General features: G+C 46.8%; 1 protein-coding gene across 1 annotated transcript in view; it reads right to left on the bottom strand.

Moving 5' to 3' along the window:
- The window catches only part of rfx4 (regulatory factor X, 4), a 127,523-nt gene that overhangs the window by 87,929 nt on the left and 20,048 nt on the right, over positions 1–19,546 (bottom strand). The window contains exons 4-5 of the mRNA XM_041216144.1: positions 19,079–19,202; positions 9,873–9,934 (exon numbers count right to left, since the gene is read on the bottom strand). Coding sequence (XP_041072078.1) covers positions 9,873–9,934; positions 19,079–19,202 — 186 coding nt within the window. The remainder of the gene's footprint in view (positions 1–9,872; positions 9,935–19,078; positions 19,203–19,546) is intronic.

The raw sequence follows: 19,546 nt of genomic DNA on the forward strand, positions 1-19,546 counted from the left end.
AATGCACAAGACACCCTCAACATTTATGTCGACTTTAAACTTTTGCCACCTGTGCAACATTAAGTAAAGACAAACTGACACTGATGTCGTAGACTAGTTTTGAGGAGATATTACTGCCAAATTGGGTTACACGCCAAGATGATTAGATTGATCGCATCATACCAAGATCGCTACATCAGTTACCATGCCTACCAGGATCTGCATGTGTCTCATTTCGATGCTATGCCAAGCCAAGGAATTGCTCTAATCATCAGGACACTGTGAGCATGAAGCTCCAGGTACTGTAGTTCCAAGTCCTGCTTGTGTTCGTTCTGTATCCCTTGGACCAACTCGAGCTGAGACAAGGTAAACTCCGTTTGTTCACAATTGTATATTGCCATCAGCTTAAAAAGGAATCTAATATCCGAACAAATTCTAAGACTCTAGCCTTCAGGGTTTTTGTTTAGGTTGAAGCTTATCCTAAAAGATGGGTCTTTAAAGAGAGACGTCTAAAACACCAGAAGTTCATAAATTAGTTCTTCCCCAAATGTAAACCTGCCTTTTGTGTATTTCGATAAGAAACGTCCTGATTACACATCTGGATCCACATTACACGTCCGGATTTCACAAAATATCACCAGCCACAGATACATTAATCAACAAAACCGCCTGTACATTTAAATATTCCCCCATTTAACTTTCTTCCCTTTGACCTTTAAAACCATCACATCCACCAACTCCCCCATCAGCAACATCTCGGAGGTTAGCATTGATCAGAGATTTTAATTGGAGCAATTATAGCGACACTATGGCTATTAAAGCAGTGCAGCTGCTGGGTACACTGTGATAGTGGCTCACCTCCTGATCAACAAAACCTCCCCACCATCCACAGGCTCCAGTCAGGAATGTGACGCATATTCACCACTTAACCTGGACACTAACACCAACACTCAAGAAGTTCAACACCAGCCAGGACAGAATAGTTTATTTGCCCCCTTGGTAAGACCACAGCTGATGTCAATTGCTGCGCAAACCAAACTCCAGAGGGAAACTTGGCGTATTCTGAAAACAGCAGCAAGAAATCCAGTAACACCTTTGGGCTTTTAGAAGTTAAAAGTAAAAGTTTTATTAACCAGAATAAAAGAAAACTTAAGCAGACAAGATTACAATTGCACAATTAAAATTAGTTTTACAAAACATTCCCCCAAAAGACTCCCTACTTGGCCAGAACCACAAGTAAACACCTTCCAGGCAACGATCCCTGATCGGTCACAAACAAACACAAAAATAGCTGGAAAAACTCAGCAGGTCTGACAGCATCTACGGAGAGGAAGACAGTTAACATTTCGAGTCCGTGTGACTCTTCAACAGAACTAAAGAAATAGAGAAATGAGGTGAAATATAAGCTGGTTGGGGGGGTGGGGGGGGGACAGGTAGAGCTGGATAGAGGGGAAGAAAGGACAATGGGGTGTTGACAGTGGTGATATTATCTAAAGAATGCGCTAATGGGGACATATGCCTTATTTATATCCCTTTTAGGTGTTTAACTATAAAAATCTAGTAAGATTACCCAAGGCAAACTGCTGTTGCTTCAATAGAGGCATACCACATGACCTCTTAAACTCTGCTGTGGAAATCCAAAACTTCAGAACAAGACTGCTTGTTGCAGCCCAAAACTTTTCTGGCTTGATTGGATGGCTGATTCAAACTGCATCTTTCTCCCAACCAAGAGCTATTTTCAGGAGATCTTCCTCAAACAGCCAATAGCTAACAGCTCAACAGCTCCCAGCTTAATTAAATCATTTACACACATGCACACACAGACACAATCTTCACAGAATAACAAAATATTCCCCCAAAATATTTTAAAAATAACATCCATTTTCACACCATATCCCTGGACTCAACATCCACTTAATTTCTATACTGCGGAGACCACAGGATTGGTTACAGCAGGCCGAGGTTATCAGGGTGATTACAGTGAAGGATTCACTGGTACACCATGGTTGGAGTGTGTGCAATTTTACAAAATGCACTGCAGTAACTCACCAAAGTTATACCGACAGCACCTTCCAGTGACATAGAATGATAGCAAAACAGAAGAAGGCCATTTGGCCCACTGTGTCCATGTCAACTCTCCGTGAAAGAAGCTCGGCTAGTTCCACACTCCTGCCTTTTCCCTGTGGTCCTGCAATTTTTTTCTCTTCAGATAATTATCCAGTTCCCTTTTAACGGTCTTGATTGAATCTGCCACCTCCCCACTCTCAGGCATTGCATTCCAGATCCTAACCGTTCATGTCACCTCTGGTTCTTTCACCGATCACTTTAAATGAGTATCCTCTGACTTTTCTTCTTTCATGGAATGGGGGTGTCGCTGGCAAGGTCAGCGTTTATTGCCCATCCTTAATAGCCCTTGAACTAGAGAGCAGTTAAGAGTCAACCACATTGCTGGGGGTCTGGGATCACATGTAGGCCAGACCAGGTAAGGATAACAGATTTCCTTCCCTAAAGGGCATTAGTGAACCAGATGGGTCTTTACAACAATTCATGATAGTTGTGATGTCACCATTACTGAGACCATGGGCAGAATACTTCACTCGTCGGGCGGGCGTTCACTAGACCCACAAGAGCATAAAATGTCATGGAACGATGCTGGACGAGCATCCCGATGCCATCGTGCGATATTTCGGTCAGAGGGCAGCTGTGCATGTCGACAGTGCGCCGCTTGACAATTAAACAGCTTATTAAGGCCATTAAAGTCATAATTAAAAGAAATTTTTTGCCGCCCGGACAACCTCATGGTCGGTGGGCGGGTGAATCGGCCAGGCGGCCTTTGGGTTTTTACGAAACCTCATCCAAAGGCGGGATGAGGTTTCGATCAGTGATTGAAAAAAATAAACATTTTCAAACTAATTTCTTATAAATTCTTTATTTTAAAAACCTTCAGTAGCTCTGTGCCTCAGGGAGCTTTTACTGCATGCTCCCATGAACATCCACACTTACCCTCCTTCCCCACACTCCCCTGGGCACTGCAGTGTATCACCAATTGGCCAACCAGTGTGAAATTACAATCAGGGCCCATTTCACAAGTGTTCCTGTTTGCCCTGCTGAACCACCAGAAAAGCCTGACCTTGCTTTTAACTGAACTTATACTCCACCAGCTGCTATGTGGGGTTTGAACCCATGGCCCCAAAGCATTAAAACTGAGTCACTAGATTGCCAAACCCAGTGACACTACCAGCACACCACCATCTCCCCCAATTCCCAATCCTTCCAACAATGGGAACAGTTTCTCCCAATCTACTCTGTCCAGACCCCCTCATGGTTTTGAATACCTCTGTTAAACCTCCTCTCAGCCTTCTCTTCTCTAAGGAGACCTTTAGCATACAGATAGACAAGAGCAGCAATGTCATAGGAACACATCACCTCCAAATTCTCCTCCAAGTCATGCACCATCCTGACTTGGAAATAGATATATATCACTGACATCACTGGGTCAAAATCTTGGAAATCCCAACCCAGTGGCATTGTGGGAGTTTCACCACGTCGACAGTGGTAATTTACATAGGATGTCAAGCCCGTTCCGGGTTCGATAAGATCATGGCTGGCTTGTTTGTGTTTCGAGTTCCATGTTCCCATCTACCGCTGTCTAACTTTGATTCAATTGTCTAACAAGAATCTACATACTTCTGCCTTAAAATAATTGAAGTAGCCCCACCTCCACCACCTCCTGAGGCAGAGAGTTCCAAAGCCACAAAACCCTCAGAGAAAAAATTTCTCCTCCTCTCTGTCCTAAAAGGGTGACCCCTAATTTTAAACAGTGCCCCCTAATTCTTGGACTCACCCACAAGAGGAAACATTCTTTCCATGTCCACCTTGTCAATACCATTCAGGGTCTTATATATTTCAACAAGTCACCCCTCACTCATCTAAACTCAAATGGAAACAAGCCCAGTCTGTCTAATCTTTCCTCATAAGACAACCCACTCATTCCAGGTATCAATCTAGTAAACCTCCTCTGAACCACCTCCAAAGCATTTACACCCTTCCTTAAATAAGGAGACCAAAACTGCACACAGTACTCGAGGTGCAGTCTCACCATGCCCTGTATGATGACTTTCATATTGAGGGTCTTTAGTTAAGCTGCAGTCCCTGCCTCACCCTCCCTGCTAAAAAGTCAGTGGGGAACCTGTCTACAATCCCAACAGCTGCCCTGCAGCAAGTTAATGCTGGGGGCAGTGTTAATTGCTTTAAGGCGAGACTTCCACCCCTGTCTTGAGGTGGGGTCCGGCCTTAGACAGCTGGGGGCCAATCCGATTGGCCAGCAGCTCTGTAGTCCCACCAGCGCCAGAGGGAGCGCTGGCCATTTCTGGAACTCAAGGCAGTCCCGTCATACCAAGAAGCCCAGGTAAGTCCGGGGCCAGGGGTCTCGGTAAGGGGGATGGGGGTGGTGGTGGGGGTGGGGGTGGTGGGGAGTTGATGGGGTGATGGGCTGGGCACAAGAGGCCGGGGGAAGGATAAAGTACGGGGAGGGGTTGATGACCATTGCTTGGGGGGGGGGGGAGGCGGTGCCTCCACTGGGCCCATGGGGCCCACACAAAGGCAATTTCCTCCCCATTGACCAACGCCAGCCCTCGCAGCTAAAGGGCTGCTTGGCCTCCCACATGGCATGGGCCACTTAGGGGCCTCAGTAGATCCAAGAACTTGACCCCATAAGATTTCAGATAGGCGGGCGGGTGGGTGGGTGGGTGGCGAGTAATGCTGGCTGCTGGATCTTCTGTCCAACCCCTCGCCCGCTTTCACGCCCGCCGGCAGGGGAGCCCGAAATCCAGCCCATTCTCCTCACCAACACCCTCGGGGCAACTTGGGATGGACAATAAACGTGGCCTTAGCAGGGATATGCCCACATCGTGATAAGGAATGAAGAAACAAATTCACCTGCCCTCATCTCAGCTGCCGTTCATGGACTCCTGTTTATAGGGCTCTCCACTGGAGCACTGTAGGTAACCTTTCCTCAGAAATAAAAGCGTGTGGAATTGGAGGTGACCTTGTGTCACGTTTTGATCGAGGATTGGGAGCCGGGAGACAGAGAGTAGGGATAGTGAGAGTGAGCTCTTATTGCAGAAGGCAGCAAGCGATGTTCCCCAGCAACCCATCTCAGGGTCTTGGCTTTGTATTGGGTTTATTATCAGCTTGGGTGCAGGGTTAGAGAGTTGTACATCCAGCTTTGGAGATGCACTAAGTTAGGAGGTAGAGTAAGTTGTGATTAAGCAGTTGCAAAGAGACATTGACAGATCCAATGAATGACTGATGGAGTTCAATGCGGGAAAACATGAGGTAATCCATGTTGCATCCGAGTGAGACAAAGTATTCTCTTAATGGTGAAAGTGTCAGAGCTGTGGAGCAGCAAAGGAATTTCAGGATCCATGTACACGTTCACAGTTGGGAGGGGGGGTTGTTGGGGTAATGGTAATGTCACTAAGCTAGTAATGCAGAGGCCCAGTCTCAACGCTCTGGGGATCACGTGTTCAAATCTCACTATGACAAACTATAGTAGCTGGTGGAATTTAAATTCAATTAATAAATCTGGAATTGAAAGCTACTCTCATTGTTGTGAAAGCCCAAAGAGTTCACTAATGTCCTTTAGGGAAGGAAATCTGTCCTTACCTGGTCTGGCCTACATGGGACTCCAGACCCCCAGCGATGTGGTTGACTTTGAAATGGCCGAGCAAGCTGCTCAGTTTGTGGGCAACAAATGCTGGCCTTGCATGCAAATCTCACAAAAGAATAAAAAAAACAAGTACACTAAGCCTTAGGGTTAAAATTATACATTCAGTTCCCAACACAGAACTAAAAGATCACAGCTCACAATATGGAAGGTATCTCCACAAATAAAGATCATGCAGTTAACATATGAGGGCCAAAGTCATACGTGGAGAGGGTTAGACCACCCTGCTGGTTGACACCTACTCTTTGACAGCTCTTGTGGGTTTTTAACTTGAAGCAAGTGAATTTTAATGAGTATTTTCATCCACTTAACCCGGGAGAATCAGCTTGAGCTATGTTCTTACTTCGCATTTTCTCAGACCTCCCCCCATCTCTGTCACAACTTTGGCAGAAATCCTACTTCCATTCGGAACTGAGTTACTGCTCAAGTTCCACAAGCAGAGCAAATGAGGAAGTTTAACCCTTTGGTGTTCTCAGAATGTTAAGGCCATTTGCGTTGTAAAAAACCTGGCTCTTGCCTCTCATCTGCTAAGTAAAACTGCCGCTCAAATCCTTTCGCATTCATAATGGCCATTGTATGTGGCTTTTGGTTTACATGTAGTCACTGCACTTGTTTTTGCAAAATATTTCCTCTTTTATGTAGTTTTAATGCTTGTACTGTAGTCATCCCTTCATTCAAAATCCTTCATTCAAATTATATTTTATTCAATTTCTTTCACATTATATTATCCTGTTGTTTATTCTTTTTAATCCAAGTTATCTCATAATTTGATACTTATTGCAAATAAAAAGACTGAATTTGCAAGATCTTTTTAGGTTATTCCAATGATTAAATCTCTGCCACAAAAAGGAAAATAATTGTTGCTCAGTGAGGTACAATGTACATCTCTAAAATTAAGAGGAGGCGATGGTGTAGTGGTATTGTTGCTGAACTAGTATTCCAGGGACCCTGGGAACCCTATTTTGAATCCTACCATGGCAGATAATAGAATTTGAACTCAATAAAAATCTGGAATTAAAAGCCTGATGAAGATCACGAAATCATTGTCAATTGTTGTAAAAACCCATCGGGTTCACTAATCCCCTTTAGGGAAGGAAATCTGCCATCCTTACCTGGTCTGGCCCACATTTAACCCACAGCAATGTGAATGACTCTGAAATAGCCCAGCAAAGCACTCAGTTGTAACAAACTGCGATAAAGTCACAATAAAGGAATGAAACCAGATGGACCGCCTGGCATCGATCTGGGCACCGGAAACGACAACCTGACGACCCTGCAGAGTCCTCCTTACTAACATCTGGGGGCTAGTGCCAAAATTGGGAGAGCTGTCTCACAGACTAGTCAGGCAACAGCCTGACATAGTCATCCTCACAGAATCATATCTTACAGATAATGTCCCAGACACCACCATCACCATCCCTGGGAATGTCCTGTCCCACCAGCAGGACAGACCCAGCAGAGATGGCTGCACAGTGATATACAGTCAGGAGGGCGTTGCCCTGGGAGTCCTCAACATCGACTCTGCACCCCATGAAGTCTCAGGGTAAGGAAATCTCCTGCTGGTTACCACGTACCACCCTCCCTCAGCTGATGAATCAGTGCTCCTCCTTGTTGAACACCACTTGAAGGAAGCACTGAGGGTGGCAAGGGCACAGAATGTACTCTGGTTGGGGGACTTCAGTGTCCGTCACCAAGAGTGGCTCGGTAGCACCACTACTGACCGAGCTGGCTGAGTCCTAAATGACATAGCTGCTGGACTGGGTCTACTGCAGGTGGTGAGGGAATGAACAAGAGGGAAAAATATACTTGACCTCATTCTCACCAGCCTGCCTGCCGCAGATGCATCTGTCCATGATAGTGTCAGTAGGAATGACCACCACACAGTCCTTGTGGAGATTAAGACCCACCTTCACATTGAGGATACCCTCCATCGTGTTGTGTGGAATTACCACCGTGCTAAATGGGATAGATTTCAAACAGATCTAGCAACTCAAGACTGGGCATCCATGAGGCGCTGTGGGCCATCAGCAGCAGCAGAATTGTACTCGAACATAATCTGTAACCTCATGGCCCAGCATATCTCCCACTCTACCATTACCATCAAGCCAGGGGATCAACCCTGGTTCAATGAAGAGTGCAGGAGAGCATGCCAGGAGCAGCATCAGGCATACCTAAAAATGAGGTGTCAACCTGGTGAAGCTATAACACAGGACTACTTGCATGCCAAACAGTATAAGCAGCAAGTGATAGACAGGGCTGAGTGATCCCACAACCAATGGATCAGATCTAAGCTCTGCAGTCCTGCCACATCCAGTCATGAATGGTGGTGGGCAATTAAACAACTCACTGGAGGAGGAGGCTCTACAAATATCCCCATCCTCAATGATGGAGGAGCACATCAGTGCAAAAGATAAGGCTGAACCATTTACAACAATCTTCAGCCAAAAGTGCCGAGTGGATGATCTATCTTGGCCTCCTCTGGAGGTTCCCAAGCATGACAGATGCCGGTATTCAGCCAATTTGATTCACTCCACATATCAAGAAACGGCTAAGGGCACTGGATACTGCAAAGGCTATGGGCCCTGACAATATTCCGGCAATAGTACTGAAGACTTTGTGCTCCAGAACTTGCCACACCCCTAGCCAAGCTGTTCCAGTACAGCTACAACACTGGCATCTACCCGGCTATGCAGAAAATTGCCCAGGTATGTCCTGTACACAAAAAGCAGGACAAATCCAACCCAGCCAATTACCGCCCCATCAGTCTACCCTCGATCATCAGTAAAGTGATGGAAGGGGTCATCAACAGTGCTATCAAGTGCTTAGCAATAACCTGCTCACTGATGCCCAGTTTGGGTTCCACCAGGACACTCAGCTCCTGACTTCATTACAGCCTTGGTTCAAACATGGACAGAAGAGCTGAACTCCCGAAGTGAGGCGAGAGTGACTGCCCTTGACATCAAGGCCATATTTGACTGAGTGTGGGCAATGGGAATCAGGGGGAAAACTCTCCATTGGTTGGAGACATACCTAGCACAAAGGAAGGTGGATGCGGTTGTTGGAGGTCAGTCATCTCAGCTCCAGGACATCACTGAAGGCGTTCCTCAGGGTAGTGTCTTCAGCCCAACCATCTTCAGCAACTTCATCAACGACCTTCCTTCCATCATAAGGTCAGAAGTGGGGATGTTTGCTGCTGATTGCACAATGTTCAGCACCATTTGCAACTCCTCAAATACTGAAGCAGTCCATGTCCAAATGCAGCAAGACCTGGACAATGTCCAGGCTTGGTGACAAGTGGCAAGTAACATTCGCACCACACAAGTGCCAGGAAATGACCATCTCCAACAAGAGAGAATCCAACCATCGCCCCTTGACGTTCAATAGCATTACCATCACTGAATCCCCCGCTATCAACATCCTGGGGGTTATCATTGACCAGAAACTGAACTGGACCAGCCAAATAAATACTGTGGCTACAAGAGCAGGTCAGAGGCTAGGAATCCTGCGATGAGTAACTCACCTCCTGACTCCCCAAAGCCTGTCCACCATCTACAAGGCACAAGTCAGGAGTGTGATGGAATACTCCCCACTTGCCTGGATGAGTGCAGCTCCCACAACACTCAAGAAGCTTGACACCGTCTAGGACAAAGCAGCCCACTTGATTGGCACCACATTCACAAACATTCACTCTCCCCACCACCGACGCACAGTAGCAGCAGTGTGTACCATCTATAAGATGCACTGCAGGAATTCACCAATCCTCCTTAGACAGCACCTTCCAAACCCCATGACCACTACCATCTAGAAGGACAAGGACAGCAGAGAGATGGGAACACTACCACCTGGAAGTTCCCCTCCAAGACACTCACCATCCTGACTTGGAAATATATCGCCATTCCTTAACTGTTATTGGGTCAAAATCCTGGAACTCCCTCCCTAACAGCACTGTGGGCATACCTACACCACATGGATTGCAACACTTCAAGGAGGCAGCTCACCACCACCTTCTCAAGGGGCAATTAGGGATGGGCAATAAATGCTGGTCCAGCCAGTGATGCCCTCATCCCATGAATGAATAAATGAAAGAAAAGCACTCCGGAATTCAATCCTGAAAGCAGCACAAGCAAAATTCTTGTTAAACATAAATGTGAAGTTGGTTACTTACTTTGACTGGCCTCTTGTTCCTAATCTCCTCGTCGTTAATTGTGGAAATTGCTGACGAATTATCTACACGAAGAAAGAAATGTTTGTCAGAAAGGATTTAATTTCCTGTTGCTCTTATAACTTACCTGAGATTTTTTTTTATTTGTTCGTGGGATGTGGCTAGCACTGGTTAAGCAGCAATTATTTCCCATCCCTAACTGCTAGAGTCAACCACACTGCTGTGTGTCTGGGGTCACATGTAGGCCAGACCAGGTGAAGAGGGCAGACACCCATCCCTAAAGGGGCATGAGTGAACCAGATGGGTTTTTATGACAATCGACAATGGTTTCACAATCATTGCCAGGCTTTTAATTCCAGGTTTTGAATTAAATTCAAATTCCACCCAGCGCATTACCCTGGTTCTGTGGAATGCTAGCCCAGTGACAAAACCACTATGCCTCCCCCTGTCCATACCAGCTGTGCCTCCCCCTGTCCATACCAGCTGTGCCTCCCCCGTCCATACCAGCTGTGCCTCCCCCTGTCCATACCAGCTGTGCCTCCCCCTGTCCATACCAGCTGTGCCTCCCCCGTCCATACCAGCTGTGCCTCCCCCGTCCATACCAGCTGTGCCTCCCCCTGTCCATACCAGCTGTGCCTCCCCCGTCCATACCAGCTGTGCCTCCCCCTGTCCATACCAGCTGTGCCTCTCCCTCTCCATACCAGCTGTGACTCCTCCTGTCCATACTAGCTGTGCCTCTCCCTCTCCATACCAGCTGTGCCTCTCCCTCTCCATACCAGCTGTGCCTCCTCCTGTCCATACCAGCTGTGCCTCTCCCTCTCCATACCAGCTGTGCCTCTCCCTCTCCATACCAGCTGTGGCTCCCCCTGTCCATACCAGCTGTGCCTCCTCCTGTCCATACCAGCTGTGCCTCCCCCGTCCATACCAGCTGTGCCTCCCCCTGTCCATACCAGCTGTGCCTCCCCCGTCCATACCAGCTGTGCCTCCTCCTGTCCATACCAACTGTGCCTCTCCCTCTCCATACCAGCTGTGCCTCCCCTCTCCATACCAGCTGTGCCTCCCACTGTCCATACCAGCTGTGCCTCCTCCTGTCCATACCAGCTGTGCCTCCCACTGTCCATACCAGCTGTGGCTCCCCCTGTCCATACCAGCTGTGGCCCACTTGCTAGCTCTTTCAGCTCCAGGGCAAAAAGATTGTGAATCCAAGCCCCGCATCGAGAGCTGAGCACAGAAATCAAAGCCGACACTCCAGTGCCATACTAGGGGAGAGCTGGACTGTCGGATGAGACATTAAACCAAGGTCCCGTCTGCCCTCTCAGATGGATATAAAAGATTCCATCACACTATTTTCAAGAAGAGCTGAATATTTATCCCACCCACCCCCATTTCCTGGCCAATATATCCCCCCAATATCAAGATCACAAAAATAGATCGGCTAGTGATGATCACTTTGTTGTCTGTGGGAGCTCACTGGGTGCACACATCGACTGAGAGGTGCTGTATAATTGCAAGTCTTTCTTTACAGATTATTAGTAGAATATGCATTGATCTTCCGCGATAGTTTGAGAAACAGAATTCTTTTAAAGATAGAAAAGTTGATATTAAAAATCTTTTCCCTGCGTACACTTTGTTATAAATTCCCAAGTCGATATTTATAACCGAAATTACGGGCAGAGTTTAATGCCCTCCCCCGGGGCGAGTTTGGTGGCATTTAATTTAATTATTTAATAGTAATTTTATAGTATTTAATCGGGCAGGAGGGTGATGAGGGCATACTCCACCGCCTACCCACCTCCACCTCAGTTAATTCCATGAAGGGAAGGCCTGTGGAAAGCCTTCCCACCCCACCACAAATTGAGGCCCTTAAGAGGGCAATTAACACCCACCTAAGGGCCTCATCGCTGATACTCACCCAGTGCCGGGTGGGAACTCGCCATGTGAGAAGCCTGAAAAGCAAACTCTGGCATGACCTGAGGGAATCCCTCATTGTCAGGCACTCGGTGCCTTATCGAGGGGCCCAGCATCAGGAAGGAGGACCCTTGCTGCCTGCACCCTCCCCCGGGACCCCAATTCCACGACCCCCTCCAGCTATCACTCACCTGCGCCTGGATCCTAGGCCTCAGGTGGGTCAAGTAACTCTAATTGGCCGGCAGCTCTCAGTGGGCAAGACTTTCGCCCCTGGGATCCTTGATTCCAGCGAAGGCCCAGTGATGTCCAGTTAAGTGCCTGATTGACACTTAATGCAGTGGGCCTTCACTTAAAGCAGGGCTCTCACTGGTTATCCAGCCAGCGTCACCTCCATTAAATACCGCCTTACATGTGTAAATGAGTCCCACTGCAATTACAGTCTCCCACCAGCAATGGCGCAACAACACCTTTACTGAAAGGAGGATGGTCATTACGGTGTGACATGTTTACATAGCCAGCTTCCATTACAAATATGGACATGGGAATTTGGATTGGAAATATAAGAATAAGAGTAGAATTTCTGGTTCTAAAATCATGACTGAGCGGCCATCTGTGTGCTCTGGGTCTCTAATCCTGCTTTGTCCTAGATTACATTTTGCCTTGAGTCTCAGTGTGCGGTTCCCCTGGAGATTGACTCGTATTTGCCCCCTTCATTTCTTATCTACGTGCTGCATCTCAGCACCATCATCTGAAAACACCACATTAGTTTTCACTTGTACGTTGACGACACCCAGCTCTACCTCACCACCAGCTCTCTCAGCCCTCCACTCTCTCTAGCTTGTTATACTGCTTGTCCAAACAGTACTGGGTGCCCAGAAATTTCCTCTAACTAAATATTGGGAAGCCTGGACCTACTTTGGTTCCTGACACAAATTCTGTTTCCTAGCTACCAATTCCCCCCATGTCCTCCCCACCTCACTGGAAACTGCCTGAGAATGAAACCAGACTATTCTGCACTGTCAGCCGGGTCAAAATCCTGGAATTCCCTCCCTAACATCACTGTGGGTGTACCTACACTGCATGGACTGCAGTGGTTCAAGGAGGTGGATCACCACCACCTTCTCAAGGGCAATTAGGGATGGGCAATAAATGCTGGCCCAGCCAGTGACACCCACATCGCAAACTTGGGGCCATTCTTGAAACTGAATAAGATTCTGGCCACAAACCTGTGCTGTCATTAAGACTGGCTATTTCTACATCCATGCTTTGTTTCCTCTAGACTTGACTATTCCAACCCCCAGCCGACCTCCCATGTTCTAACTTCCATAAACATTGAGGTCCAAAGTGGTGTTGCCCCTGTCCTTACTTGTACCTAGGTGTACAAAATTATGAGGGGAATAGATAGAGCGGACAGGATGAAATTGTTTCCCTTGATGGAGAATTCTAGAACCAGGGAACATAGATTCAAGATAAGTGGCGGAAGGTGTAGGGGGAACATGAGGGAGAACTTTTTTACGCAGAGGTTAGTGGGTGTCTGGAATTTGCTGCCCGAGTTGGTGGTAGAGGAAGAAACTTTAAACTCTTTTAAAAAGTAGCTGGATCTGCACCTACAGTGCTGTCAGCTGCAGGGCTAAGGGCCAGGTGCAGGAAGGTGGGATTAGAAAGGGCACCTGGGTGTCCTCGGGCTGGCATGGACAAGATGGGCCAAATGGCCTCCTTCTGTGCTGTAATTTTTCTATGGTTCTATGGTTCTAGTCCCATTCCGCTGTCACCCCTGTGCTCACTGACCCACATTGGCTCCAGGTCAAGCAATGCCTCAATTTTAGCATTCATAGGAACAGAGGAACATAGGAGCAGGAGTAGACGATTCAGCCCTTTGAGCCTGCTCCACTATTCAACTGGATCATGGCTGATCTGGTTGTGTTCTCAGCTCCACCTTCCTGTCTGCCCCTCCCTTCCCCATAACCCTTGCCTTACAAAAATCTAACTCTGCCTTGAGTAAATTCAAAAGACCGAGCCTCCACTACTTTCTGGAAAAGCGCGTTCCATGCAGCAATGACCCTTTGAGAGAAAGGATTTTTCCTCATCTCTGTCTTAAAATGGAGACTTATTTTTAATCACCTAGTTTTAGTCACACCCTCAAGAGGAAACATTCTCCGGCTATCCACCTGTCAAGTCCCCTCAGGATCTTATATGTTTCAATAAAATCACCTCATCCTTGTTTTCAAACTCCTCCAAAGACGGGCCCCTCCATATCTCTGTAATCTCCTCCCAAACTACAACCCTCCGAGATACCTGTTCTTCTAATTCTGGCCTCTCAAGCATCCCCAATTTTAACTGTTCGACCATTGGCAGCCATGCCTTCAGCTGCCGAGGCCCTAAGCTCTGGAATTTCCTCCCTAAACCTCTCTGTTTCTCCATCTCTTTCCTCCTTTAACACACTCGTTAAAACCTACCTCTTTGATCAATATATCTAATATCTGCTTATGTGGCTCAATGTTGGTTATTAAATCCCTTAAATTATCAACATCTTGGGGGTTACCATTGACCAGAAAATGAACTGGACTAGCCATATAAATAATGAGGCTACAAGAGCAGGTCAGAGGCTAGGAATCCTGCAGCGAGTGACTCACCTCCTGACTCCCCAAAGCCCGCCCAGCGTCTACAAGGCACAAGTCAGGAGTGTGATGGAATACATGCCTGGATGAGTGCAGCTCCCACAATAGTCAAGAAGCTCAACACCACCCAGGACAAAGCAGCCCTGCTTGATTGGCACCCCATCCACCACCATCAACATTCACTCCCTCCACCACCGATGCACAGTAGCAGCAGTGTGTGTACCATCTACAAGATGCACTGCAGGAATTCACCAAGGCTCCTTCGACAGCACCTTCCAAACCCACAACATCTACCAGCTAAAAGGACAAGGGCAGCAGAAACATAGAAGCATGGGGCAGTATTTACCCTTGTCGGGTGGGCATGGCAGGGGTGGGCAGGAAGCTGACCGCTACCTGTGGTCAAGGCCGGAAGGCTAATTGAGGCCCGCACAGCGTGTAACAAGAGCAGCAGCGCTGCCTGAGCGGGGGGGAGGAGGGCGAGCGTGAACCCATCTGCTTGACAATCTCCATGAGGCACAGAGATGAAGAGTTTTCAAAAAAAAATAAAGAGGTGAGAAATGTTATAAAACATGTCCCCTCATGTGACACAGGGACACATTATAAGTGAGATTTGAAAGTTTCTATTTTATTTTTATTTGCTTTCGGAAACCTCATCCCGCCCGAGGATGAGGTTTCCAAAAAAAAAATGCAAAGGCTGCTTGGCCTGTTTGCCTGCCTCCCTGCCAACCGTTAGGTTGGACGGGCAGTGAAAAATTTAACCGAATTGCTACTTTAATGGCCTTAACAGGCCTTTTAATTGTCAGCGGGCGCACTGCTGACTCCCTCTTGCGCCCGCCGACTGAGCTATCGTGCGACTCTGCGTTGACGTCGGCACACTCACCCGACATTAGCAAGCGTCATTTCACACTCGAGTGGGTCGGGTGTGTGCCCACCCACCGAGGGGACAATTCTGCCTGCAGAAAATAGGAGCAGGAGTAGGCCATTCAGCCCTTTGAGCCTGCTCTGGCATTCAGTATGACCATGGCTGATCTTCTATCTCAACACCGTACTCCCGCGCTCTCCCAATACCCCCTGATGCCTTTAGAGTCCAGAAATCTATCTATTTCCTTCCTAAATATATTCAGTGACTTGGCCTCCACAGCCTCCTGTGGTAGAGAACTCCACAAGTTCACCACCCTCTGAGTGAAGAAGTTTCTCCTCATCTCGGCCCTAAATGGCCTACATCCTGAGATTGTGACCAAGCTAACATCTTCCCTGCATCCAGCCCTGTCAGAATTTTATACGTTTCAATGAGATCCCCTCTCATTCTTCTAAACGCCAGTGAATACAGGCCTAGTCGGCCCAATCGCTCCTCATTTGACAATCCCGGGAATCAGTCTGGTGAACCTTTGTTCCCTGGGAATGCCACCACCCACAGGTTCCCCTTCCATCGAAATCATGAGGGGCCTGGGGATGGGGAGAAACTGTCCCCACTCATAAAAAGATTGAGTGAGAGGGCACAGATTGAAAGTAATTTGCGAAAGAAACAAAAGCAATATGATGCAGCGAGTGGTTAGGGCCTGGGAATGCACCGCCTGAGAGGGCGGTGGAGGCAAGTTCAACTGATGCATTCAAAAGGGAAGTGGATTATTATCTGAAAAGGAAGAAGGTGCAGGGTTATGGAGGTGGGGGGGTGGGGAAGGCAGGGAAATGGCACTAGGTGAATTGCTCACTTGGAGAGCCAGTGCAGAACACGGTGGGCCGAATGGCCTCCTTCTGCACTGTAACAATTCCGTGATTCAGTGAAGACACTCGCCACCCTGACTTGGAAATAGATCGGCCGTTCCTTCACCATCGCTGGGTCAAAATCCTGGAACTCCCTCCCTAACAGCACTGTGTGGGTGTCCCTAAACCACATGGACTGCAGCAGTTCAAGAAGGCGGCTCACCACCACCTTCTCAAGGGCAATTAGAGATGGGGCAATAAATGCCGGCCCAGCCAGCGACGCCCACATCCCGTGAACGAATGAAATAAAATGCCCCCTGACCAGCGGACACCTCCGAATGAGCCTATCACAGTGACAAAGGGTCCACGCTGCATACATAAACTTGCCGAATCTCCCAATAGAACCTCTCTGAGTTGCAAACTGTTTACAGCACCTTCTATTTTGATTTCAGTTTTCTATCATCGGTTGATATTTTCTATTAAAAAAAGCTTCATCCACCTGTATAGCTTTCTGTCGTTCTTGTCATATTAGTGTGTGAGAAAGTTGCTTATTCTAATAGTGAATAAGCTGAACTGAAATCCAGAAACCTTTCAGTAAATACATGCTGAGAGATTAAAAGGGATATTGCTTATTTGCATATCTTCCACAAGTAAACTTATTCCAGGAATAATTTCACTTATGTAAATTTATGTAAATGCACAGCCATCCTGGTGGAACAAAGACTGAAAATTATATTGCGTGTGAGAGAGAGAGAGAGAGAGAGAGACCGAGAAGCCTCATTTACAGGGGAATGGAATAAAATCCAAGGAAAGCAGTGAAGCAGGTTCTCTGGGAAATGGTCTGGGTGAAAATGTTCCCTAGTGAAAAGCAGGTTTGCTCAGAACTGGCAGAGCAGCTAGTTTTAATTTCATTGCTGAGAGTTTCACAAACAGGACATGGGAGTTTGAAAGTTGCTAGAGTTTGCCTGACTGTGTGATAAATGAGCAGACACAGAGACAGCCCTTGCTTTTTGTACAAATTCAATGGAGCTTGGCTAAAGGACACCCCTGCTGCTCCAGCTACTGATCTAACATTCCAGAACATCAGTGCCTTCTACTGCCTCTTTAATTGCACATTAATCCCTCCCCCTATCCTTTAAGATCCACATGTACGGTCTTAGTGAACTCCCCAAAGCTGTGGGAAAACACAACCTACACTGGCCAATTTTGCAGACAAAGAACTTTCTCTCACATCCAGTATCCCTGGGTTCTGGTTGCTCGTTCTTCTAGAGCGGTTTAAATTGTAAATTCTCTTCTGCGCAGGCATGACTACCCACGCTGAGCCACCAGAATTCTCTCAAAGGCATTTTCGAGCCAGAAGTGATCCAAGTTCTGATGCTTTAGTCATTGAGGTGTGCAGGATGTAGGAGTCAGTTAGAGGTGATACCTCTGGGGCATCAGTTCTGGGACTTTTAGCAGGTAGCTAGGACAGGCTCTCCATATCACTGACTTAAAACTTGTCCATAAACCTGAACTAGCAATCAACCACTTTGCTTTATGATCTGGGATCCTACCTCTGTTTAAAGATATATAAATTTGTGTTGCTCTGAAATTAATTTCATTTAAACTTTAAAGAAACAGAGCTATTTTTAGTTGATTCAGTCTGTTCGAGAAAACTGTCAGAAGTCAGAATAATAAAGCAGGCTGTAAGTATATTTCTTGCAGAAGTTGTGGTTTCCATAACAATTGGGTTTAAAAATGAATCTATGTCACAGAGAGATAGAGAGAGAATTACAGAAAGAGACACGCAGAGAATCAAAGCGTGAGAGAGAGAGAGACAGTATTACAGACACAGAAATATTGAGAATCACAGGCAGAGACACAGAGAGAGGGACAGAATCACAGAGAAAGAGAAGCACACAGGGACAGAGATACATACTCAGAGAATTACAGATAATGAGAGTATGGGAGAGAAAGAAAGAGTTAGATAGGCAGGGTTACAGGGCAAGAGGGAGAAACACATACACAGAGATAAAGACACAGGGACACAGAGAGAGAGAGAGAGAGTAAAACAGAGAGAATGACATACAGAGAGAAAATGGGAGAGACAGAGAGAGAGGGAGACAGAGAGAATACGACACAGAGAGGAGAGAGAAAATGACCGAGAGAATGAGACACAGAGAGTGTGTATGAGGCAGAGAGAGAGAATGAGACAGACAGAGAGAGACAGAGACAGAGGGAATGAGACAGAGAGAGTGAGACAAAGAGAGAGAATGACACAGAGTGAGACAGAGAGAGAGAGTGAGACAGAGAGAGTGAGACAGAGAGAGAGAGAGAATGGGACAGAGAGGGAGAGACAACAGAGATTGACAGAGACTCCTAGATAGAAACAATGAGAGAAAAAGTACTGATGGGACAGTGAGAGTTCCCCTTGTGGAGGTGATAATCTGGTTAATTCCCCCAGGGGGTTAGAGAGTGGGCAGAATTCATTGGTCCATTTAAATGTCTGACATTTTACTAACCTGGCTTCAGAGAGGATTTAGTCATAAATACTTATTTGAAGATACTGCAAGAATATTAACTAAAACTTGGTCCTTTTGAAGTATTTCCTGGCATGCTTTCAGTATTTTTACATTGTTTCAATTTGATGGATAATCCTAGAGGAACAGATTGATTCCTAATTTCCATGTCAGTCAAGAAGAAGTTTTTAAATTGCAGTTCACTCCCATTACCTGATTACTAAACCAGCCCACTCCCGATTACCAAGCCAGTTCACTGCCGGTTACCAAGCCAGATCACTGCCGGTTACCAAGCCAGCTAACTCCCAGTTACCTAGTTACTAAGCCAGCTCACCCTGGTTACCAAGTCAGCTCACTCCCTGGTTATCAAGCCAGCTCACTCCCCTGTGGTTACCGAGCCAACTCACCCCCGTGTCATGGAACCAGCTCATGCCCCTGTTACCGAATCAGCTCAATCCCTGGTTACCAATCCCCTGCTCACCTTGCCAAAACTTGCTGCATTGACTGGCTGTGTGTCATTCTTCTCACAGAAGTCCAGGTAGTGCATGTACAGAGCACTGCGAGGGATACACACTCCTTCTGCAATCTCATAGTTCTCCTCCAGCCTAAATGGGACGTAAAGCAAATGAACCATTCATCGTGCCCCAGAAACAGAAAATCATGATTATTTGTATTATTATTTAGAAATCGCACCATTACACTGTTTAAGAAATTGCTTCCTAAAGGAGATTACTAACACGGTTATCTAAAATACTCAGCTAGGAACGATAAGTGACACACACAGAAACCCAGATCAAGGAAAGGAGGTTGGTATTTACAGTAAAATCACAAAGAGTTGCTGATAATTGCAGGAGCATCTGTGTACTAGAACTTCTAGGAAAGAATACGAGAGAGAAGGGCTGAGGAGAGGAAGAAGAGGGGGTCACAAGCAAGAGGAATGGCAAAACGT

The sequence above is a fragment of the Carcharodon carcharias genome, chromosome 21, assembly GCF_017639515.1.
Source record: "Carcharodon carcharias isolate sCarCar2 chromosome 21, sCarCar2.pri, whole genome shotgun sequence".
Taxonomy (NCBI): domain Eukaryota; kingdom Metazoa; phylum Chordata; class Chondrichthyes; order Lamniformes; family Lamnidae; genus Carcharodon; species Carcharodon carcharias.